This window comes from Oncorhynchus mykiss, chromosome 15 (genome assembly GCF_013265735.2).
Source record: "Oncorhynchus mykiss isolate Arlee chromosome 15, USDA_OmykA_1.1, whole genome shotgun sequence".
Lineage (NCBI taxonomy): Eukaryota > Metazoa > Chordata > Actinopteri > Salmoniformes > Salmonidae > Oncorhynchus > Oncorhynchus mykiss.
The window spans coordinates 62012145-62039317 of NC_048579.1; the positions used below are offsets into that span (position 1 = coordinate 62012145).

Below are 27173 nucleotides of genomic sequence, written 5' to 3' on the forward strand. Positions count from 1 at the left end.
AAACGGAAAACTTGAGCATGCGTAACTATTCCCCACCCCAAAGTCAATACTTTGTAGAGCCACATTTTGCAGCAATTACTGCTGCAAATCTCTTGGTGAATGTCTCTATAAGCTTGGCACATCTATCCACTGGGATTTTTGCCCATTCTTCAAGACAAAGCGTGCTCCAGCTCCTTCAAGTTGGATGGGTTCCGCTGATGTACAGCAATCTTTAAGACATACCACAGATTTTCAAGTGGATTGAGGTCTGGGCTTTGACTAGGCCATTCCAAGACATGTAAATGTTCCTGTTAAACCACTCGAGTGTTGCTTTAGCAGTATGCTTAGGGTCATTGTCCTGCTGGAAGGTGAACCAAGAGTTCTCATCTATATTTTTCATAGCCGTCTATTTACCACCACAGAACGAAGCTGGCACTAAGACCACTCTCAACCAACTCTGTAAGGCCATAAGCAAAGAAGAAAATGCTCACCCAGAAGCGGCGCTCCTAGTGGCCTGGGACTTTAATGCAGGCAAACTTAAATCAGTTTTACCAAATTTTTACCAGCATGTCACAAATCCTAGACCACCTTTACTCAAATCAAATTTATTTATATAGCCCTTTGTACATCAGCTGATATCTCAAAGTGCTGTACAGAAACCCAGCCTAAAACCCCAAACAGCAAGCAATGCAGGTGTAGAAGCACGGTGGCTAGGAAAAACTCCCTAGAAAGGCCAAAACCTAGGAAGAAACCTAAAGAGGAACCAGGCTATGTGGGGTGGCCAGTCCTCTTCTGGCTGTGCCGGGTGGAGATTATAACAGAACATGGCCAAGATGTTCAAATGTTCATAAATGACCAGCATGGTCGAATAATAATAAGGCAGAACAGTTGAAACTGGAGCAGCAGCACGGCCAGGTGGACTGGGGACAGCAAGGAGTCATCATGTCAGGTAGTCCTGGGGCATGGTCCTAGGGCTCAGGTCCTCCGAGAGAGAGAAAGAAAGAGAGAAAGAGAGAATTAGAGCACACTTAAATTCACACAGGCCACCGAATAGGACAGGAGAAGTACTCCAGATATAACAAACTGACCCTAGCCCCCCGACACAAACTATTGCAGCATAAATACTGGAGACTGAGACAGGAGGGGTCATGAGACACTCCACAGACAGAGATGCATACAAAGCTCTCCCCCGCCCTCCATTTGGCAAATCTGACCATAATTCTATCCTCCTGATTCCTGCTTTCAAGCAAAAACTAAAGCAGGAAGTACCAGTGACTCGGATGCTACACTAAAGGATTGTTTTGCTAGCACAGACTGGAATATGTTCCGGGATTCATACAATGGCATTGAGGAGAACACCATGTCAGTCATCGGCATCATCAATAAGTTCATTGACAACATCGTCCCCACAGTGACTGTACGTACATATCCCAACCAGAAGCCATGGATTACAGGCAACATCCGCATCGAGCTAAAGGCTAGAACTGACTAATCCGGACACTTATAAGAAATCCCACTATGCCCTCAGATGAACCCTCAAACAAGCAAAGCGTTAATACAGGATTAAGATTGAATCCTACTACACTGGCTCTGACACTCGTCGGTTGTGGCAGGGCTTGAAAACTATTACGGAGTACAAAGGGAAACCCAGATGCGAACTGCCCAGTGACGCGAGCCTACCAGACGAGATAAATGCCTTTTATGCTCGCGTTGAGGCAAGCAACACTGAAGCATGCACCAGCTGTTCGGAACGACTGTGTGATACCGCTCTCGGTAGGAGATGGGAACAAAACCTTTAACTTCTCTAGGGTAGGGGGCACTATTTTCACCTCCTGATGAAAAGCATGCCCAAAGTAAACGGCCTGCTACTTAGGCCCAGAAGCTAGGATATGCACATAGATTTGGATAGAAAACACTCTAAAGTTTCAAAAACTGTTAAAATAATGTCTGTGAGTATAACAGAACTGATTTGGTAGGTGAAGAATTGAGAAAAATCCATCCATGAAGTAGGATTTTTGTTGTTGTTGTAGTTTTCTATTCAATGTCTTTACAGTATCCATTGACTTAGGACTCAAATTGCACATCGTATGCCTTCCACTAGATGTCAACAGTCTTTAGAAATTGTTTCAGGCTTGTATTCTGAAAAATGAGGGAGTAAGAGCACTCTGAATGAGCGGACACCGAAGTGGCCTAGAGATTTTTCATGCGCGAGACCGAGAGCATGCCTTTCTTGTTTACCTTCTATATTGACGACGTTATTGTCCGGTTGAAATATTATCGATTATTTAGGCTAAAATCAACCTTATGATTGATTATAAACATTGTTTGACATGTTTCTATGAACTTTTTGGATACTATTTGGATTTTTCGTCTGCCTGTTGTGACTGCGTTTGAGCCTGTGGATTACTGAACAAAACTGAGGTTTTTGGATATAAACAGGGACTTTATCGAACAAAACAAACATTTATTGAGTAAATGGGAGACTTGTGAGTGTACCAATATGAAGATCATCAAAGGTAAGTGATAAGGGAATTTATATGTTTAAAGTAATGACTGAAGGATTCCACCCTGAAATCATATAATTGTATGAAATGTGTTAGTAGCCTGAAATCATTGTGTTGCTGTGTAGTGGTGTGAGAACTGAGAAAACACAGAGAACAATTGAACTATACATGACCTGACCTGGTTGGAACTCTGAAAAACGTACGACAGGAAGAAGGGCCTGTCAAGGTCCCTCTAATCTAGGGAGGCAGGGAACGGCAGGGAACTGCCAGCTTGGTCGAATATTGATAAACGAGGAATGTGGACCGTGGGGAAAGATACAGCCCACCTACTGTGTGTGTGTGTGTGTGCGTGGGTGTGTGCGTAGGTGGGAGTGAGAGTGAGAGTTATAAAATGTCTGTGTTTGCATTTTGGACTTTAGAGCTCTCATGAATAAACTACAATGGACCTTTTGCAGAATCTGAGTCTTTGCCTAATTCTTATTAACCCTAGCTTTACAACCTAGGGGGAATTGGTCAAAGCTATAGTGACTGTTATCATCATTGGGATTGAAAATTCTCGTGACAGCTTGGTCCTTTCGAACCGGATCTCAATACCTTTTTCTGTCATGCCATGGGACACAAAAACTGTACACGGGCTGATGAAATATCAGTAGATTAAAGACCTGGCCCCATTCTGAGGGTTCTTTACAGGCCGGTGGTGAACTGGTACGTGACAGAAACGGTGACGAGATCCAACCTACATTGAATTATCAGCTGCAAGGTAAGGCCAGTAATCTGTATTCATTAGTTTGGGGATAATTTCTAAATTTACTAAAATTGACTGGATTAAATTCCTATAAAGCATTGGTCAAGATAAATGTGAGGGAGGATTTCAACAGTAAAACTAACAGTAAGTAAGATTTGTATCGGGTATACCGTCCATATAATCTAATGTAGAGAAAGTTTAAGACAAAAATATCTATGTTAGTGTTGGCGGCACTGGGTCACAGATCGCAGTAAGACATTTTGAAGTAAGTAAATTTGGATCTGCAATGACCCAAGGTATCTGTGGCCACTACCAATGTAAACTATCTAACAGTAAGACCTAAAAGTAAAACTGGTTGATATACAGTAGCCGGAAAACGTAATATAGAAGGTGAAATAAAGTAAAGTAAGTTACGTTAGTCTAGGACTAATGTCAATAAGTATAGTAAATGTGAGAACACACACATAGATAGTCAAAAGTAAGCGAGATTAAGTATAATAACAGTAAGAAAGTAAGAGGCGGGGTAGGGTAGCCTTGTGGTTAGAGCGTTGGGCTAGTAACCGAATGGTTGCAAGTTCCAATCCCTGAGCTGACAAGGTATAAATCTGATGTTCTTTCCCTGAACAAGGCAGTTAACCAACTGTTCCTAGGCTGTCATTGAAAGTAAGAATTTGTTCTTAACTTCTGAACCACCCATCCCGGATCCGGGATAATTGTCATCAGCAACGCTGCATAGCACAAAAGTCAAATAATATTACTAGAAAATATTCATATTCATGAAATCACAAGTGCAATATTTTGAAACACAGCTTAGCCTTTTGTTAATCACCCTGTTGTCTCAGATTCTGAAATTATGCTTTACAGCGAAAGCAATCCAAGCGTTTGTGTAAGTTTATCGATAGCCTAGCATAGCATTATGTACACTTAGCATCAGGAAGCTTGGTCACGAAAATCAGAAAAGCAATCAAATTAACCGTTTACCTTTGATGATCTTCGGATGTTTTCACTCACAAGACTCCCAGTTACACAGCAAAAGTTCATTTTGTTCCATAAAGAATATTTTAATACCCTAAATACCAACGTTTGTTTGTCGCATTATGTTCAGAAATCCACAGGAAAAAGCAGTCACGACAACGCAGACGGAAATTCCAAATAGTCTTCATAATGTCCACAGAAACATGTCAAACGTTTTTTATAATCATTCCTCAGGTAGTTTTTAAAATATATATTCGATAATATATCAACCGAGTGTGTAGCTTTTTCCATAACAGCGGGAGGAACAATGGCCATTTTACTCAATTGCGCACCAACTCACTCTGAGAGCCCCCACCTATCCACTTACACAATGTGATCCTTCACGCTCATTTTTCAAAATAAAAGCCTGAAACTATGTCTAAAGACTGTTGACACCTCAGGAAGCCACAGAAAAAGGAATCTGCTTGATATCCCTTTAAATGGGCAATAGGGATGCATAAGAACAGAGAGCTTTCAAAAACAGGGGCACTTCCTGATTGGATTTTCCTCAGGTTTTAGCCTGCAATATAATTTCTGTTTAACTCACAGACAAAATGTTGACAGTTTTTGAAACTTTAGAGTGTTTTCTATCCTAATCTGTCAATTATATGCATATTCTAGCATCTGGTCCTGAGAAATAGGCCATTTACTTTGGGAACGTTATTTTTCCAAACATAAAAATAGTGCCCCCTAGCTTCAAGAGGTTAAAGTAAAACGTTTCTTCCAGTCCACAGTGAGTAATCGCTTTTCTGATGTCCAGAAATTATTTTCGGTCATAAGAGATGATAGCAGCAACATTCCGTACACAATAAGTAAAAAAATAAGTTACACAAAACACAAAAAAACTAACAAAATAGCACAATTGATTGGGAGAATGTAAAACGTCAGCCATGTTCTTCGGCACCATTTTTGTCATGTAAAGTCAATGGAGAATCTCTATTGAAAGTGCTTTTGAGTCTAGGACTAGGCTTAACCTGTGTCCGCAAAACCACCCCTCAAAGTTTTGTTGTTCTTCATGGGCTAAACTGTACAGCATGATTGTACCTTACATTTAAAAAAAAAACCTGTCTAGACTTTTTTCGTTTGCCTATTTATTTATAGATTAAGTGTTCTTGGTTGTTCTCTGTACTGTAGCTAGTTGTTTATACTGTGTACTGTTGATCTGAAATGTTTTTGTTCACTGATAACATAGTGGCCGTGTACGAATACTCATATTAGCCTACTATATGCTTAAACTGCATAATCATTTTGGCCTTCGATGTAGTAGATTTCATTCATCTTTTCTGACTCACGTGTTTGACAACAGCTGATAATCAGATAGATTGAGAGGCTGTACCAAATGTCTGGCGTCAACACAATTGTGCATTAGATGGAGCATTCAAAGTACAGTGTATGAAATTTCATAAACTATAAAACACTATTTTTTGCATACTATTTAGTGAGGTAGTATGGGTATTCAGACATGGCAAGTGTCTTTTCTCCCTGCTCTTCTGGGCAGTTTTTCTCCCCTCTCCTCATGTTAGAGTAGTAGTAGTAGTAGTAACTGACCCTCTCCTCTCCTAATGTTATAGATTAGTAGTAGTAGTAGATTAGCTGACCCTCTCCTAAAAATATAGAGTAGTAGTAGTAGTAGTCGTAGTAGCTGACCCTCTCCTAATATATTCCATTATAGAGTAGTGGCAGCTGACCCTCCTCTCCAGCTGGTCCCTCTGTAAGGCCCACAGTGTCTCTGCTCCCCCCGTCCTCTGAGCTGCTCTCTGGGGGCTCGGCCAGACTGGCCTGCCTGCTGAGCTGCTACTCCCCTCAGGGGGCGATGGTGAGCGGGGAGGTAGACGGGGAGGAGGAGAAGGAGGGGGTCCTGACCACCACAGAAGAATAGAAGGACAGCCGCTACAGCCGCAGCAGCACCCTGGCCCTGAGCAAGGCACGCTGGGAAGAGGGGGAGGTGTACACCTGCAGGGTCACCCACGACAAGACAGGTGATTCGGCCACCTTCGGAAAAGTCAGTCCAGAGCGTCCGCCGACAGTACCCAGTCCAGAGCGTCCGGCGACAGTACCCAGTCCAGAGTGTCCGGCGACAGTACCCAGTCCAGAGCTTCCGACGACAGTTCACAGACCGGAACCTCCAACAACGGTCCACAGACCGGAACCTCCAACGACAGGCCACAGTCCGGAAATTCCAACGACGGGCCACAGTCCGGAACCTCCAACGACGGGCCCCAGCCCGGAACCTCCAACGACGGGCCCCAGCCCGGAACCTCCAGCGACGGTCTCCAGTTCGGGGTCTCCAGCGACGGTCCCCAGTCCGGGGTCCCCAGCCCGGGGCCTACGGCGAGGATCCACGGGTCGGTGCTACAAGAGTGGACTCAGGGTAAAGAAGGGGGGCAGCGTACAGAACCAGAGCCGCCACCGAGGTTAGATGCCCACCCAGACCCTCCCATATAGGTTTAGGTTTGCGGCCGGGAGTTTTTTTGTAATTCTATGAGGTTTTGGTATATGTAGGTGTATGGTGGCCTGAATTGGTTCCCAATCAGAGACAGCTGTTTATTGTTGTCTCTGATTGGGTATCCTATTTAGGTTGCCATTTTCCATTTTGGTTTTGTGGTTTATTATTCTATGTTTAGTTGCCTGTTCTGCACTTGCCATATTGCTTCACGGTTCGTTTTGTTGTTTTGTTTAGTTCTGTTCAGTGTTCTCTTTTTTATTAAAGAGTTATGTTTGCTTACCATGCTGCGCCTTGGTCTCCTCGTTACGACGAACGTGACATGTTCAGAGAAGACTGTGTGAATCAGGCCTTCATGGTCAAATTGCTGCAAATAAACCACTACTAAAGGACACCAATAAGAAGAAGAGACTTGCTTGGATCGGGAATCACGAGCAGTGGACACTAGACTGGTGGAAATTTGTCCTTTGGTCTTGAGTCCAAATTGGAGATTTTTGGTTCCAACCGCTGTGTCTTTGTGAAAGCAGTTTGGGTGAACGGATGATCTCCGCATGTGTATTTCTCACCGTAAAGCATGGAGGAGGTGTTATGGTGTGGGGGTGCTTTGCTGATGACACTGTCTGTGATTTATTTAGAATTCAAGGCACACTTAACCAGCATGGCTACCACAGCATTTTGCAGCGATACGCCATCCCATCTGGTTTGGGCTTAGTGGGACTATCATTTGTTTTTCAACAGGACAATGACCCAGTACACCTCCAGGCTGTGTAAGGGCTATTTTACCAAAAAGGAGAGTGATGAAGTGCTGTATCAGATGACATGGCCTCCACAATCCCTCGACCTCAACCAAATTGAGATGGTTTGGGATGAGTCGGACCACAGAATGAAGGAAAATCAGAGCTCAGCATATGTGGGAACTCCTTCAAGACTGTTAGAAAAATATTCCAGGTAAAGCTGGTTGAGAGAATGCCAAGTGTGGTTAAAATCTGTCATCAAGGCAAAGGGTGGCTATTTGAAGAATCTCAAATATAAAATATTTGTGTTATTTCATAGTTGTGATGTCTTCACTATGATTCTACAACGTAGAAAATAGTCAAAATAAAGGAAAACCCTTGGATAAGTAGGTGTTCTAAAACTTTTGACCGGTAGTGTATATACATTGCCCGTCCTAATATTTCAATATTTCTTAATTCCACTCGTTTACTTTTAGATTTGTGTGTATTGTTAGATATTCCTGCATTGTTGGAGCTAGGAATACAAGCATTTTGCTACACCTGCAATAACTTCTGCTAAGTATGTGTATGTGACCGATACGTTTTGATTTGATTTTGTGCAACTGCAACCAATGTACAGTAATGCAGTTGAACAGATCTGTGTAAGCAGCAGACTTTTAAAAGGTTGAGGCTGATTGTCCAGCCAATTGTGGCCTTGATTGATAAATTAGCCTCAGCTGGAATTAATTAAAGACTGGGAAGTTGCTGGAAGGTTCTTTCAGGGTGTGTCAGGAAGGTGGTGTTTTTTTTTACACAACTTGTCATATTAGGGGTTACATTCATGTTATGCCATCTTCTCAACAAATATGGTTGAATTGTTAATCAGTAGTTAAAATGCCTTTATTATGATAGCATGTTCAATAGAACACAATATTTTAAACTCTGACGTGTTTTGGCATGGCCGTCAGGAAGTACAATGATGGTTGAATTGTTCCTTGAAATTCACTATTCAACCGAGGTACCCAAAACAGAGACTGATGTTTTTATTCAGAAATGATATAAGGCACTATTATTGAGGTATTTATTAGGATCCCCATTAGCCACTGCAAAAGTATCAGCTACTTTTCCTGGGGTCTACATGAAGCATGATGAAATACATACTGTAGTACAGAACGTTATTCATCAAGGACTGAAATACACACATTTAAACCTCACACAGCTTACATATTTTACCAGGCAAGTCAGTTATTTTCAATGACAGCCTAGTCAGTTAAGAACAAATTCTTATTTTCAATGACAGCCTAGGAACAGTGGACTAACTGCCTTGTTCAGGGGCAGAACGACCTTGTCAGCTCGGGGATTTGAACTTGCAACCTTTCGGTTACAATGCGCTAACCACCAGGCTACCCTGCCACCCTGTACACAATATCTAGGTCCAATACATGGTACAGTGCAAATTCTAATCCAATATATATAAAATGTCTGTGTATTTTCACAGTCCCCTTTGTGCAGTAAGGTGTTATTTTATTGAGTTACCATGTAGTCATGGTTCTATTCAATAATGTGCATTTCCCAGCCTCTGTTCTGACGTGGGGACTGTGAAGAGACCTCTGGTTGCATGTTTTGTGTTGTAACGATGAGTGTCCGAACTGTGTGCCAACTGCTTGAACAGACCTGGTACCTACACTTCACATTTCACACAGATGGAGTCCATTCAAATAATTGCATGACATGTTGAGGCACTGTTTGCATATGTGACCGACTACCTCAATTCAGTCTCATGTAGCAAAATTTGAAATTGTGTTTTTTAAAAGTAGAAACTCAGAACTAGAACATGATATATCATACACTGAAGTTGAAGAACAATGGGAAAGTAATTCTGCTTTGAAAGTTGATAAACTTGTAACCCCACTTTAGAGAATATGGAATGTTTTGGTACTGGAGAGTTCTTTTGTCTACACCCATTCAGCATCGTTCACACCCTCTTAAACCTTAACCCCACCCATCTCTTTAAGGATTCACATGTGAAGCCATTTGCTAAACAAAATGATTTGTTTAGTAAACAACCAAAGATTTCAACACTAAAAGTTGTGAAAGTAGTAACCTACAACAAGGAAAAACTCCAGTTAAAATACACGTTATCAAGTCTTTGGCCTATATCCTAATCTGACATTGGTGCAGGTTGTGTTGTTCTTCACATTACTGTCTCTGGTAAACACACACCATATCAAATAAAATAAAAAGATGATTTGTCACATGCACAGGATACAGAAGGTGTAAACAGTACAGTGAAATAGGTACTTGCACAGTAACAATATCAAACACAGAAAGTGTCCAGATAAAAATATTTGATAATTAATTATTAGATGACGCTAACCTGACACACTTGTCTAAATTGATAGGTAATGTGAAGGAAATGCCTGCTAAATTCAGGGCTTCAATGTTGTTGAGAAAAGTAGCACAACTTTGGTCTTTCTCAATGGCTAAATGTATTTATTTCAAAAATGGCGCGTTAGAATGGACTATCAACACATACTGAGCAGCTCACGTTATAAACAGAAGCATGCTACATGGCAGATCCAAACTCATCTCCCGGCATGTCCAGCCTATCCATTATCTCAGCCAATTATGGCTAGCGGGAAGGTCCTTGTCTTTTTCCGAGGCTAAAACATCTAGGCTCGTAAATTATTGAATTACAATTTTATTTAACTAGGCAAGTCAGTTAAAACCTTTCATCCAAATTCAAATAAATTACTATAAAAATTAACATTTCATGAAATCACACATGCAATACACCAAATGAAAGCTACACTTGTTGTGAATCCAGCCAACGTGTCAGATTTTTAAAAGGCTCTACGACAAAAGCACACCAAACAATTATGTTAGGTCAGTACAGAGTCACTGAAAAACACAGCCATTTTTTCAGCCAAAGAGAGGAGTCACAAAAAGCAGAAATAGAGATAAAATTAATCACTAACCTTTGATGATCTTCATCAGATGACACTCATAGGACTTCATGTTACACAATACATGTGTGTTTTATTTGATAAAGTTCATATTTATATCCCAAAATCTCAGTTTACATTGGCGCATTACGTTCAGTAATGTTTTGCTTCCAAAACATCCGGTGATTTTGCAATTTACAGAAATACTCATCATAAATGTTGATGAAAATACAAGTGTTATACATGGAACTTTAGATAAACCTCTCCTTAACCTTTTTGGGATAGGGGGCAGCATTTTCACTTTTGGATGAATAGCATGCCCAGAGTGAACTGCCTACTACTTTGTCCCAGATGCTAATATATGCATATTGTTATTAGTATTGGATAGAAAACACCCTGAAGTTTCTAGAACTGTTTGAATGATGTCTGTGAGTATAACATAACTCATATGGCAGGTGAAAACCTGAGAAAAATCCAACCAGGAAGTGGGACATCTGAGGTTTGTAGTTTTTCTACTCTTATCCAAGATACAGCCTATCCAAGATACAGTGGAAATGGGGTCATATTGCACTTCCTAAGGCTTCCACTAGCTGTCAACAGTCTTTAGAACCTTGTTTGTTGCTTCTACTGTGAAGGAGGGGGGAATGGGAGCTACGTTCCTAAAAATATATCTGTATGACAAAGAAATGCTAAAGTTAAACACGTCATACTTGTATCCTTCTTGCTTGTGTGCTTTATACTTGTAATCTGCTTTATATCATATTACTGTTTGAGTTTTCTTCACATCTTTTAGCAATCTAACTTTTATATTAGTTTACAGTTAAGGAAGTCATTTCCAAAGTGCTTTGTTTTGATGTAGTTGATGTGTTTCTTCCAGGTAACAGTTCCCCTACCCTGACCATCCTGCAGCTCGAGCAGCATCTTGACTCTCACTGTCCAGGAGTGTTTGGAGGCTTTATTGTATGTGTTTGAATCATGTTGATTAAATTTTAGCTATTCAAAACACTGGTCATCTTTGGGGGTTTGGATCATTGCACATCATCTCTAGTTTGATTTGAGTTTGGTTGATGGTTACTCAGCAGAGTCAACATGTAGTTAATGGTCAGGAGAAACATTTAGTGATCAGTTATGATTTAAGGTCTTCTAGGCATACAGTAGCTCTAGTTTGACTCTATTGTTGTTCAGCTCTACTACACCCTGTGTCATTATACTGGATCCTCTCCTCCCCTCAGCACCTGCAGTAGGTCCCAGCTGTAGCAGTACAGTCACTGTGCAGTCTGACTGAGGGAGGTTTTTGTACGGCTCTGTATCACTGTGTGAACACCCAGACACTGTTGGGGTAGTGTAAACTCTGACAGTAGTAATCTCCTGCATCTTCAGCCTGGACTCCACTGATGGTCAGAGTGAAGTCACTCCCAGATCCACTACCACTGAATCTAGATGGAGTCCCAGAACGGAGTGTGTTCCCTGGAAGCGTCATGAGTTTGGGTTTTTCTCCTGGTTTCTGTTGGTACCAGGATAGACACTGATGGTTCCATGACTGACCATTGTAACAATTACCATACACATTACTACTGATTCTACAGTTCAGAGAGACTAGCTGTCCTGAGAGAACGGCTTTCATTGTAGGAGTCTGAGTCACAGTGATCTGTCCTCTTGATTCTGAAACATAGAAAACACTAATAATTGTACATCACCAGGAATTAATAAAACAATCATTCGGTTCACTCAAATTTATTACTTTTCATTATACAAACACACATCTCTTCTTTGTTTGTTTTACCCCTGATGTAGAAGACAAGTGTCCAAATGACGATGGTGATAAAAGTCATGGTTGTTGTGGGTTCTGTTGTCATGAAGGACAGGTCTCAGTCATGAAGTGTTAAACTCACAGGGATATAAATGCTCTTAGAGCAGCAGGGAGATGCATTATGCAAATTATGTTTCAAATCTATTTCAGGTTCCAAGAAGTAACTCCAAGAAGTAACTGTAACTCATGTTGCACTTATATTTTGTTCAAAATAACATAATCTTTGTGGTTGTGACTGGTTATATTGGTGATGGGGTGAAAGTTCATGTAAAAGTTATTTGGAGATTTGAAAACAAGAACAGTCCTGAGTCCACAATATCAGTAGTCCATAAGATGTCCCAAAAAGGGTCATACAAATATTTATATTTTCACTTTCAATAATTAGACTTTGGTCTTAAATGTTGTTGAATGGTGTAATCATATATTCATAATGCCTGATTCACAGTTTATTTTAAAACTATCAGACCTAAAGGTCATTGCTTAGTTATTTATGTTCTCACTGCATTGTCATCAACCAGTAGTTCATATTAACACAAGATGCTACAATGTTAACAGATTACCAGGAGAGGTCTAGATACTACAATGTTAACAGGTTAACAGGAGAGGTCTAGATACTACAATGTTAACAGATTAACAGGAGAGGTCTAGATACTACAATGTTAACAGATTAACAGGAGAGGTCTAGATACTACAATGTTAACAGGTTAACAGGAGAGGTCTAGATACTACAATGTTAACAGATTAACAGGAGAGGTCTAGATACTACAATGTTAACAGATTAACAGGAGAGGTCTAGATACTACAATGTTAACAGATTAACAGGCGAGGTCTAGATACTACAATGTTAACAGGTTAACAGGAGAGGTCTAGATACTACAATGTTAACAGATTAACAGGAGAGGTCTAGATACCACAATGTTAACAGGTTAACAGGAGAGGTCTAGATACTACAATGTTAACAGATTAACAGGAGAGGTCTAGATACTACAATGTTAACAGATTAACAGGAGAGGTCTAGATACTACAATGTTAACAGATTAACAGGAGAGGTCTAGATACTACAATGTTAACAGATTAACAGGAGAGGTGTAGATACTACAATGTTAACAGATTAACAGGAGAGGTCTAGATACTACAATGTTAACAGATTAACAGGAGAGGTCTAGATACTACAATGTTAACAGATTAACAGGAGAGGTCTAGATACTACAATGTTAACAGATTAACAGGAGAGGTCTAGATCTACAATGTTAACAGATTAACAGGAGAGGTCTAGATACTACAATGTTAACAGATTAACAGGAGAGGTCTAGATACGTCTAGATACTACAATGTTAACAGATTAACAGGAGAGGTCTAGATACTACAATGTTAACAGATTAACAGGAGAGGTGTAGTTACTACAATGTTAACAGATTAACAGGAGAGGTCTAGATACTACAATGTTAACAGATTAACAGGAGAGGTCTAGATACTACAATGTTAACAGATTAACAGGAGAGGTCTAGATACTACAATGTTAACAGATTAACAGGAGAGGTCTAGATACTACAATGTTAACAGATTAACAGGAGAGGTCTAGATACTACAATGTTAACAGATTAACAGGAGAGGTCTAGATACTACAATGTTAACAGATTAACAGGAGAGGTCTAGATACTACAATGTTAACAGATTAACAGGAGAGGTCTAGATACTACAATGTTAACAGATTAACAGGAGAGGTCTAGCCACATGTAACGGATGGTACTATTTATTCAACTTTGAACAGTTTTTGACCTGCTTGATTTATAGATTTATAAAGGCTGTAATCTACAGATGTAGGATCTTAATTTGATCACCATGTTGCAGGAGAACTGTCCTGCAATGCAAGAAACGTAAAACGTTTAGTGTATTTGAGGTTTAAAATGGCTTCTGAAGTTTGTAATTTCCACCAAATTTCAGACTTGATTTTCCCTGATCAAAAATGCATCATCCCTACAAAAATGTTAATTATTTATAATCCACATTATAATTCACATTTTTGTTACTGCTGGATTGTTTTCCTGCTATCGCAAATTGGCTCAAATTAAGATTGCTATTGAACATTTGAACACTCACCAATGTGATCACACCTGTATTTAACAACCCCCTGGGAACAGAGTGAACATCTGGTGACAGTGCTGCTCTATTCTGGGACAAGCAGAACCACCCAGCTCTGTATATGTAAATCTCAGTTTCACTCTCACAGCTACCAGTCTAGCAGTTGAACAGTTTCACCACCTGAAATACACTGGAGAGAAGGGGTGGAGATGACTCAATGAAATGAATGGATGATTAAAACTGTTAAAATTTCAGTCACATTGTGGTGACTATTATAGAAACTATACTCAGCACTGCTAAAAATCAACATTTATCGATCTAATCTCTTTTCCCTCATTTAACAAGAGGTGAGTACTTCTGCTGGCATTTTGATTCCTTTGCCAATGCTGCCCTCTACTGTGGTTTTCTTTGGCCTTTGTCTTGTCTATTCAACAAGTTAAATGTGACAAACACGAGCTGGCACAATGGGTGTGAGGTGTGTAATACCCTCTTCAAGACGATGGAATATTAAGAATCTCATGGCATGGATGTTACCATACCTGTGGACAATATTCCAGGCTTGGTTTACACAGAACCTTTCTCGCCCCCACCTCACTAGTGGAAGACACTAGTTAAAAGGCCCTCCAAGGTTTGGCCCTCTGCCCTGCTCCTCTCCCCTGGAAACCCCTTTTCCCTGCACCTCCCCCTGATGGATGGGTGTCCTTTTCAAATGACTCTTTCATTGCGCAAATGTGTTTAATTTGCGGAAGGGGATTTAATGAACCCTGATTGGTGTGTTTGTGTCTGTCTGTGTGAGTGTGTCTGTGTGTGTGTGTATCTGTGTCTGTATCTGGCAGAAGGAGGATGGGGGTGACCAATGTCTGAGAGGAATGCATTCATTCCAGCAGGGAACAACCGGTTGCCATTTAACAGCACCTGAGAGAAGGAGATATCTTCGGTCCATGAATTGAGAGTCTATATTTAGCATTCAGAATCTATTTGGTGCAGATACCGTAGCCTGTTTCCTCTCTTCCACGACTAAACACAGTAAACCAATGCTATTTCTGGGAAATATATAACATTGGGGTCAGTGCCATTTTCAGCAAACTCCGAGGGGAAAGTATATGATTGTGTCCAGGAAGCCCAAGATGGAGTATATACCATGATATAGTGGTGGGGCTATGACATCAAACTGATACCTTCAACTTGGCTAATGGCTCCATGTTGTTAATGGCAGTCAGGCCAATAAGCCTGTTACCTCCAACAAACTCTTTAGCTGTATTTGGTTTCCTATTGACTATCAAAATCACCTCCGGTCTATTCCAATTAAAACATTGCCCTTTTCATGCACTTGTTCACAAAATGGCTGAAGCGTATCACAGGAGGGGGATCCAAAAGGTACTGTTGTAATCTCGATGTAAATTACTCAGATGTTACCAAAAATGGAAGCTAGCATGACAAACTGTGTCTAGAACATGCCAGCTAACCAATTACATTGTCAAGTTTATTTTGGTCTCATGATGAAAGTAGAGGCTGCTGAGGGGAGAACAGCTCATAATAATGGCTGGAATGGAGAAAATGGAATGGTTTCAAAAACATATGTTTGATACCGTTCCATTCACTCCATTCTACTCCATTCCAGACATCATTATGAGCCATCCTCCCCTCAGCAGCCTCCACTGCATGACGAAAGTATCTCACTTTGTACATTTGTTTTGAAAATTACAGCAATCAGCTCAATTTACATTCAAAAGCTAACTTTGGTAATAATCGCTAATATCTATGGGAAGGCTAGGGGACATGCCAGTCCTTTGACGACAGAATTTCTGCTGCAACCTCTGATTTGCATGGATTTTGCAGGATATTATGGGATTGGTCGGGCTATAGTCAACAAAACAATTATATAGCCTATGTAAGGATGTGTAACCAGTTGTGTTTCGTTACAGAATACAGTTTATCAGATTCAGAGCACACATTTAGTATACTGTATTTCCAGTTGTGTTAGTTTCTATCGCCATCCAATCCCATTCCAAGTGCCATAAAGTACAGTAGTCCATACAGGTACTGGACTGATATAGGGTCACAAAATGCTTGTCGACCACTTACCTTATCTCAATAGAAAATCAATAGAACATGTGAGTGCATGTGTCTTTATTGGGATGATATTCACAAAATACAGGACATACCAGAATAGGGGACTTTCTTTCCGGCTCGTTGATGCTACAAATCGACCAGAGTAGGTACTAAAATCCTGACGAGTGACTCCTCCACACCGGGAGAGGGGGTGCCTGGGTGGTTTCTGAGTCCAAGCCATCATAAACACCTCTGCCCCTGACCATAGAGCGAGAGGATGCGGCACTCACCATAGTGACATGGAGCTCTGGTGACCACGCAGGTGGAAGGAATCCCCGAAATAAACCGATAAATAAGACAGAACGAGGGGGGCATACGGATGCAGATAACACCACGACACGACGCCTCCGTCAATGAGATTTACTGTGAAGTGGGGCTACGGAGGGGGGTGTGTGGGGAAGGTGGGTTAACAACCAGTCGTAAAGAACTGGGGGAGGGGTTGCCTCATAGGGAGAAACAAGGGAGAACGGGAGGAGAGAAATAAAAAGAGAAAGAGAGAGAGAAAGAGAGGAAGAGAGAGAGCAAGAAAGGGAGGTAGATAAAGCCTGAACCGGCATCATGAGCTGTCCACTGCCCTACGACTCCTTGCCCGCTCGGCTGAGCCCCAGGCGAGAGGTGGACTGGGAACGTGAGCAGCTAGCGGCACGGAGGCTCTCCTCTCCCAGAAGGCTGAGCCTCCTCAACCCTTCTACTGGGCTTCGGCGGCACTCGGCACTCCCCGGGTACATGCTCTCGCCCTTCCAGGAGAAGCAACACCAGGAGCACCAGGAGCAGCTGCAACAGCATCTCTCAATATCCCTGTGCTCCGAGGCCTCCATGGCGCCACCAGCTCCCCTCATGGGTGGACCCCTGCCCTGCTGCCGGCCAGTGGGCATCATGCCCCTGCTACGCCTGGCCCTGCTAGCCTTCAGCTGCCTCTTTTGGGCATCCGGTCTGGCCATCTTCACCCTGGGCGTGTGGGCCCAGGTATCGCTGGCCGACTACATGCTGCTGTCGGCCAACCACTACCCCAACACCCCGCTCATCCTTCTGGCCACTGGGGCCACCGTCACGGCCTGGGGCTTCCTGGGCTGTCTGGGAGTGGCCGCCAACCTACCCTTCGTGCTGCGGGCATACGGCTTCATACAGTTGGCGGCACTGATGGCAGGGCTAGCCGCCGGCCTCTCGGGCCTGTTTTACCGCGAGGACATCGCCGGAGGGTTCCGTAGCGGACTGCAGCAGGCAGTGGCGGGCTATGGCGAAGACGAGGGCCGCTCCAATGCTCTGGATAGCCTGCAGAGGGGGCTAGAGTGCTGCGGGGCCGAGGGCTGGCGCGATTGGCTGACCTCGGACTGGGCCAATCAGGATGCAGCATTCTCGCCCATGGGCAACGGCTCCTCTGTGTCGCTACCCGAGAGCTGCTGCGTCCGACGCAAGGGCTGCCAGAACCGACCCCTGCCAGCTGTGGGGGGCGAAGGGGTGGCGGCTGCTGGGATCCATCCCCACGGATGTTTCCGGAAGGTGTTCAGTTTCGTCAATGACAACGTCTTCCACATTGCTGCCACCGTGCTGGGTCTAGCCTTCACCCAGATAGGCGGCATCGCCCTGGCCTGTCTACTAGCTAACCGCCTGCAACCAAGACCACACCGACCAGTCGCACACTAATAAAGAGAGTGGGCAATACTGGACCTTGACTAGGGATCAACCCATCGGAGAGTAATACCATTTGGACTGTACAATGCCTCTAACTTCACATTTCTGATTGTGTGTGGAAGAGGAAAATATAGGAAATATAATGTCACTACTTTAACCCAAGAATGAGGTTAGCTGCTCCTTTTCATATCCACTCACCATCTCTTTCTCCAACTAACAATCCTGAGATATTTACTGTATATACACGGACATCTGTGAAGTGCGACCATTGACATGACTGTAAATATACTGCTTGCTGCTTACGAACCTGCCCCTTTAAGAAATGTGAAGACTGAACATTTACACGTGTGAAGATGTGCAGTGAAACAAAGTGTTATTCTGTGCTATTTTGGCAAGTCATACCAACTAATTTGGTTGTTTCTTGTAAATAATCTGTCAGAGAAATTGCACATTTACTGTTATATTTGAATCGTATGATTGTTATGATCAGACATGACCATACACTCTTAAAAAAAGGGGTTCCAAAAGGGTTATTCGACTGTCCCCATAGGAACATAATTTTTGGTTCAAGGCAGAACCATTTTGGGTTCCAAAAAAGGGTTCTTCCAAGTGTTCTCCTATAGGGACAGCCGAAGCACCTTTTTTTCTAAGAGTGTACTGACTATACCATTTTCCGTTTGGTGATATTTGTCTTGTATATCAATATTTGATAGTCAGTTGACCATTATGGAAGATGTCTAATGTCCAAATTGCTACAGCAGACACACCCTAGGTCTAGTTCAATGTATACATGTTTGTGCAGTTATATATTTAGATACATACTCATCTTATGATGGTACACTCCCAACATAAATAGACAGGTTAAGCTTTTGAAAAGACCAGATACATGTCTATACCTCCATCTGGTGTATTGTGATGGGAATGTATCATCCTTTTCTGGTCTCGGTTTGCTAAGTTACTGTGACAATAATACTTTGTTATATTTAGCACATACACAAATTCAACTACACACCAATTCTGTAATGGTTCCAAAGCATTGGCATGACACGGATATAGTGCATTGGTTGGGCTGTCACATAAGCATGAAGCAGTACTGGACAGCCTGAAAAAATTATCATTACCTCAGTGATTCCTGTTGCACAACTATCGCAATTCCTCACAAGGTGCATTGTTGTTCATCAAACTGTAATAAGAATGGCAATTGACATTGATTTTATATTGAATATGATTGCTATTTATAATCAATGGCATTGAAATAAATCAACGTGAGGATCATTTCACGGTCAAGTAACTCAGACCTATGGAAGTCTATCATACAAAAAATAACAACCAGGAATTAAAAAGGGATTTTGTAGGCGGGGGAATGTCTTGTTCCCCTAATCAAAATGTCTTGTTCCCCTAATCATTTGTAATAGACATCTATTCCCATTATAGGCTGTTTCAACACCCACCTCCTAATTTATGTCTTGTGTTTAGCCCAATGGATCAATACATTCGCTAATGTGATCTCACGATCACCATTTATCCTCTACCCTCCAATACTCAGTGTGCATTTTGATTCTCTTCCTCTTGTAATTGTGTTGTGTGTGTGTGTTGAGTTCCAGGTATTATAATTAAGTAGTAATGCCCAAGGGGGTGTGGTATATGGCCAATATACCACGGCTAAGGGCTGTTCTTAATGCACAACGCAATGCGGAGTGCATGGGTACCACCCTTAGCCGTGGTATATTGGCCATATATCACAAACCCATGAGGTGCCTTATTGCTATTATAAACTGGTTACGTAATTAGAGCAGTAAAAATACATGTTTTGTCATACCTGTGGTATACGGTCTGATATACTACGGCTGTCAGCCAATTAGCATTCAGGACTCAAACCACCCAGTTTATAATGTGTAACATCTATTCTAATGCTTATCGGTGATGGTGAACCCGACACACAGACATGACCTCATGACTGATGAACAAAAGACTTGTGTCATACCTTGTGACAGAGAATGGGTGTACTACACAGTCGGTTGGTTGTCCTTGACACAAACACCTGACACCCCTGTACTACTCATGTTGATGTGGCTATAATCTGATAAACACAACTCATGTATATAAAAATACATTCACCGGAAAGTAAATTTCACTCAAATACTCAAAGGAAAGGACGAGTTCTTTACTGTAATGAACTACACTCCAAAGACAACATTATCTAGTGAGTGAATCTTTGAAAACAGATTGTGTGTGTTGATGTTTCTGCAACTCTTTATAAACCATCTGTAGTGTATATCCTTTATGTATTTTGTGATGGTATACAGTATATGACTTGCTGTTGTACACATTTAATCTATGGGAATATGCATGATAGTGGCCAATTGTGTCAAATGCCTATACTGTATTTTTCAAACTAGGCCTTTATGATTAAAAGTCCATAATCATATCCCACCATTTTGCCCAAAACGAATGTAGGGAGTCCTTCCCCAGTGCTTCCTCTTTAAAGATATTAACTGCCAATTTTATCTCCAGCTTCACAGATAGGCAGGCACAGCACTTCCATCTGCATTTTAAAAGCCTTGGATGCTAGCTGGGTTTATTTTATGACCAGGATCTGTGCTGGAAGTGGACCTGAGTGTTAAATCTTTTGCATCGGGAATGGTCGATTCTGCCTGGGCCTCTCTGGCCAGACACAGTCACAGTGTTGAATTATGGGTACCTGTATGACATCTCATTTCAACCCGAGACAGGGGTGATAAGATCTCCTGCACAAGGAAGCAATAATGTGCCCTGGTCTATATTATTGGCAATTAAAAAGGTTACATTGCAAACTACAAACACATAGCTACACACCCACACACATAGCTACACAGACATACACAACGCAACACACACTGAGCTACACACACACATACCTTACTTACACATGTGCACATGCACACACCCACACACACACACTTTGAAAGCTCACTGTAGAATAATACTTTCTTAGAGCATTGTAGCCCACTCCATCGGGCAAATAACATTCCCAATCTGGTTTAACCAAGGCAAAATAGACTAGAGGGATGTCACATGACCATAATGACAACCTTCAAGTGAGTCAAATTGAGACTTTAAAGACTTTCTATGTAGGCTGGTTTTGAATAGTGCACTAATAAACTCCACTCACTGTTTTGCACCATGATCCAGTCAGTGCAAGAGAGTTTCCATAGGCTAAATCTGTGAGTGGATTATAGAGCACTTGTTTTGTGCCGGGCACGACTAACTGGCCGACCCAACCCGACCCGACCTCTGTTGACTGTCGGCATGGACTCTGCATCCTCATCTCTCAAGCGCCTACCTTTCAACAATGTTGCGCTGAAAAAACCTTCCTTCATTCCAGCATCCGGGAGTTCCTGTGCAGAGAGGCCATGGCCGCTCTGGGCATTCCCACCACCCGTGCCACATCTCTGGTTACATCGGACCTCTATGTCAACAGAGACCCCCTCAACAATGGCCGGCGACTGGGCTATACAGTAGGTAAACCCCAAATGACTGGGCTATACAGTAGGCAAACCCCAAATGACTGGGCTATACAGTAGGTTAACCCCAAATGACTGGGCTATACAGTAGGTTAACCCCAAATGACTGGGCTATACAGTAGGTTAACCCCAAATGACTGGGCTATACAGTAGGTTAACCCCAAATGACTGGGCTATACAGTAGGTTAACCCCAAATGACTGGGCTATACAGTAGGTTAACCCCAAATGACTGGGCTATACAGTAGGTTAACCCCAAATGACTGGGCTATACAGTAGGTTAACCCCAAATGACTGGGCTATACAGTAGGTTAACCCCAAATGACTGGGCTATACAGTAGGTTAACCCCAAATGACTGGGCTATACAGTAAGTTAACCCCAAATGACTGGGCTATACAGCAGGTTAACCCCAAATCACTGGGCTATACAGTAGGTTAACCCCAAATCACTGGGCTATACAGTAGGTTAACCCCAAATCACTGGGCTATACAGTAGGTTAACCCCAAATCACTGGGCTATACAGTAGGTTAACCCCAAATGACTGGGCTATACAGTAGGTAAACCCCAAATGACTGGGCTATACAGTAGGTTAACCCCAAATGACTGGGCTATACAGTAGGTTAACCCCAAATGACTGGGCTATACAGTAGGTTAACCCCAAATGACTGGGCTATACAGTAGGTTAACCCCAATTGACTGGGCTATACAGTAGGTTAACCCCAAATGACTGGGCTATACAGTAGGTTAACCCCAAATGACTGGGCTATACAGTAACTTAACCTAACAAATGTTCTCAGAAATGTTCCTAATCACATTTGCAAGATGTTGTGGTTCCTAATATCATCCTTCGTTGTGTTCTCTTGATGTGCAGTCAGCGATTTGGAGAAAAATCATACAAGGATAATCTGTAAATGGAAGCTGTTTTAGTGCAGAAGGACTTGTTTAAGGTTGCTATACATTTTTATTATTTGTCTGGTTACGTAGGTAGCTAGCAATATTAGCTACACATGCTAATGTAAGTATGTCAGATATAGATATAGTATAGATATAGATATAGTACCTCAGTGTATGTATTCATATAGTTATCCTAATGTTTTCAATCTAGCCCCTTAGCCTCAGTTTTTACCTCTCTCTTGACTCCCTCTATGCACACAGTCAGCTGGACATGGTCCTCTCTATGGCCCAGACCAACCCAGCCATGTTTGGCCTGGTGGTAGACCAACCAGAGGTGGCCCATCAGCTGGAGAAGATGGGCAGGCTGAAGGAGCTGCTAAGCACCAATCTGGACAACGCAGAGACAGGATTGGCTATGATGGATCAGTCAGTTAACCCCAAATGACTGGGCTATACAGTAGGTAAACCCCAAATGACTGAGCTATACAGTAGGTTAACCCCAAATGACTGGGCTATACAGTAGGCAAACCCCAAATGACTGGGCTATACAGTAGGTTAACCCCAAATGACTGGGCTATAGTAGTTAGGTGATGCCGGATTGAGGATCCTACTCAATCAAAACCACCTACTTGGTTAATGATGAAAGAAATAGCATGATTCCTGCTTACCAAAGCATATATGAAGTGATCTATACTTTCTTGGTATTGTTTCACGCCATTGGTGGCTGGTGGCATTTTAAATTGGGAGGACAGGCTCATAGTAATGGCTGGAACAGAATAAATGGAATGGTCTCAAACACATCAAACACCTGTTTTCTATGTGTTTTATACCATTCCATTCACTCCATTCGATTAATTATTATGAGCTGTCCTCCCCTCACCAGCCTCCTCTGTTTCACGCTGTAATCATGGTTTACATCATCCCCCCTGTGTGTTCGATTACCCAGGAAGTGGTTGGTGAAGGAGTGTGATGGAGCAATTGAGGTGTGTACCATAGAGGAAGAGATCCGTGTGATGGACAGCACCAACCCGTGGTGCTCCCCAACTACATTGCCCAGAATGCAATACAGGCTGCCGAAAATGGAGACTTCTCAGAGGTATAGAATTGACATGTTGTATCTACTTTATACACTGTAGCTATCAACACATGGTGAATATTTTTGTTGTTGCACTTTCTGTTTGTAGTTATATTATAGTATACAGTGAGCTCCAAAAGTATTGGGACAGTGACACATTGCTAGGAATATTATGTGCTAGGAATATGGGACCAAATATTCAACTTTTGACTACTTTAATACTCTTAAGTGAATTTGTTCCAATACTTTTGCCCCCCTAAAATGGAGGGACCATGTACAAAGTGCTGGAATTTCTAAACGATCACCCAATATGGATGAGAATACCCTCAAATTAAAGCTGACAGTCTGCACTTTAATCTCATAGCAAAATCCAAAGTGCTGGAGTACAGATCCAAAAATAAACAAATGTGTCACTGTCCCAACATTTTTGGAGCTCACTGTACTGCATATCCATGGTTGGGCTGATTACTTGAAAAATGTAATCAGTAACTGATTACAAATTACGTAACAATAAATCATTAGTAATGTAATCCATTGGATTACTCAAAATGAGTAACATTATCAGATTACTTTTGGAATACTTCTTTGGTTAGCCAGCATCTGCCTCCTCAGTTTATGCTGCAGATATCTTTAGGCAAGTGCTGGCTCAGCTGCCTTATGCCTCTTCTTGATGAAATAGCATCCCTGCTAAAAGGTCAGCTTCACTGTCAAGTTTCAAGGAAAGCATTCCCAACACTCATTCTTTGGTTGCGCAATGGGCCTACTCCACCCAGCCACCAAGCAGATCGTGGCCAGTAAAAGAGGAAATGTTCATTTGAATGTCTGACCCAACCATGAATGTCTGACCCAACCATGAATGTCTGACCCATAACCGTCTACTATGATAAAGATGTCAAAAGACAGATCTAACAGATCCAGGAGTAATCAGATTATTTCATGAGTTGGATGATCAATTGTGCAAATACAGTGCCTTGCGAAAGTATTCGGCCCCCTTGAACTTTGCGACCTTTTGCCACATTTCAGGCTTCAAACATAAAGATATAAAGCTGTATTTTTTTGTGAAGAATCAACAACAAGTGGGACACAATCATGAAGTGGAACGACATTTATTGGATATTTCAAACTTTTTTAACAAATCAAAAACTGAAAAATTGGGCGTGCAAAATTATTCAGCCCCTTTACTTTCAGTGCAGCAAACTCTCTCCAGAAGTTCAGTGAGGATCTCTGAATGATCCAATGTTGACCTAAATGACTAATGATGATAAATACAATCCACCTGTGTGTAATCAAGTCTCCGTATAAATGCACCTGCACTGTGATAGTCTCAGAGGTCCGTTAAAAGCGCAGAGAGCATCATGAAGAACAAGGAACACACCAGGCAGGTCCGAGATACTGTTGTGAAGAAGTTTAAAGCCGGATTTGGATACAAAAAGATTTCCCAAGCTTTAAACATCCCAAGGAGCACTGTGCAAGCGATAATATTGAAATGGAAGGAGTATCAGACCACTGCAAATCTACCAAGACCTGGCCGTCCCTCTAAACTTTCAGCTCATACAAGGAGAATACTGATCAGAGATGCAGCCAAGAGGCCCATGATCACTCTGGATGAACTGCAGAGATCTACAGCTGAGGTGGGAGACTCTGTCCATAGGACAACAATCAGTCGTATATTGCACAAATCTGGCCTTTATGGAAGAGTGGCAAGAAGAAAGCCATTTCTTAAAGATATCCATAAAAAGTGTTGTTTAAAGTTTGCCACAAGCCACCTGGGAGACACTTCCACCAAACATGTGGAAGAAGGTGCTCTGGTCAGATGAAACCAAAATTGAACTTTTTGGCAACAATGCAAAACGTTATGTTTGGCGTAAAAGCAACACACAGCTCATCACCCTGAACACACCATCTCCACTGTCAAACATGGTGGTGGCAGCATCATGGTTTGGGCCTGCTTTTCTTCAGCAGGGACAGGGAAGATGGTTAAAATTGATGGGAAGATGGATGGAGCCAAATACAGGACTATTCTGGAAGAAAACCTGATGGAGTCTGCAAAAGACCTGAGACTGGGACGGAGATTTGTCTTCCAACAAGACAATGATCCAAAACATAAAGCAAAATCTACAATGGAATGGTTCAAAAATAAACATATCCATGTGTTAGAATGGCCAAGTCAAAATCCAGACCTGAATCCAATCGAGAATCTGTGGAAAGAACTGAAAACTGCTGTTCACAAATGCTCTCCATCCAACATCACTGAGCTCGAGCTGTTTTGCAAGGAGGAATGGGAAAAAATGTCAGTCTCTCGATGTGCAAAACTGATAGAGACATACCCCAAGCGACTTACAGCTGTAATCGCAGCAAAAGGTGGCGCTACAAAGTATTAATTTAAGGGGGCTGAATAATTTTGCACGCCCAAATTTTCAGTTTTTGATTTGTTAAAAAAGTTTGAAATATCCAATAAATGTCGTTCCACTTCATGATTGTGTCCCACTTGTTGTTGATTCTTCACAAAAAAATACAGTTTTATATCTTTATGTTTGAAGCCTGAAATGTGGCAAAAGGTCGCAAAGTTCAAGGGGGCCGAATACTTTCGCAAGGCACTGTAGATTTTAGTGTACTAATTTCTACTGAAACTAGAGGTTTAGCTGAGTAAGCAGCTTATTTGTCATGTGTGTCATCCCAGTACTTGGGAAATGAACAGAATGAGGCTGTGTTGACTAACCCAAAAAACAATTATGACCCAACGATCCTGATGAAATTTGGGATAATTCAGTTTTCAGGAAGTGGGGGTCTGATGTTTTTAGTTTTAGAAAAGGAGAGAACTTGGCCGTTTTGGAGATTTAAAATAGATTCGAACAGCTGGGAAAACCTTCCATTCCCACTGAATGGTGACTTCCGGGTTGTTTAACGGCAGGTAGCCTAGCAGTTGTGCTAGAAACCGGAAGGTCGATGGTTCAAATCCACGAGCCAACTGAAAATCTCATGTGCCCTTGAGCAAGGCACTTGACTCTATTATGCTATTATGTAAGTCACTCAGGATAAGAGCATCTGCTTAAAATGTAAAAACCTGCTACTTCAGTGTGCTTGAGTCAAACACATGCAGCTCATATCTTGATATTAGTAATCCAAAATGTAATCAGCCGATTTTAAGACTAACTGTAATCCCATTATTATTGCATTTTTTTGTAACCTGGGTTGATTAGTTGCTTTATTTTTGTAGCCTAATTAAGTCATCCCTGTTACATGTAATCCGTTAGTACCCAACCCTGTATATGATTGCTCATTATGTTAAATCCACTCTTGTTCATTCTCTCAGGTCTGCAGAGTTCTAAATGTTCTAGTGAACCCCTACTCTGCCCAACCTGAGTCAGAACTACCTGGTGGGCCTAAAACATTTGGAGAGAGGGACCAGAAAGGGATGGAGAAAGACAAAGAGGGAAGGAAGGACGAGGGGAGGACAGATGGAAACCAAAATTGTGTCCCATAAGCCTCCTGTATGAGCAAGAGTGATCTGTGTCACCTGATCATCATAGTGCCTCCCAAACCCCAAAACTCAACTGACAGCGGAGAAAGATGTAGATGGTGTTCCTCAGGGCACTGTTCTAGGTCCATTCCGCTTTTCAATGACGTAACCCTCCTCTTTGTTCTGAGTCAGTTGGGTTAATGTCAAGGGAGGTAGTTTGTATACTTCAGAATGCTCCTGGATGTCAATCAGTAGAATAAACT

At 41.9% G+C, this 27173-nt stretch overlaps 1 gene segment (V, D, J or C); it reads right to left on the reverse strand.

The window, feature by feature from the left end:
• Nucleotides 1-11574: 11574 nt before the first annotated feature.
• LOC110490857 lies at nt 11575-12240 on the reverse strand. The segment is given in 2 exon segments: nt 11575-12005; nt 12127-12240. Coding segments are annotated over 2 exon segments (426 nt in total).
• Nucleotides 12241-27173: the final 14933 nt, after the last annotated feature.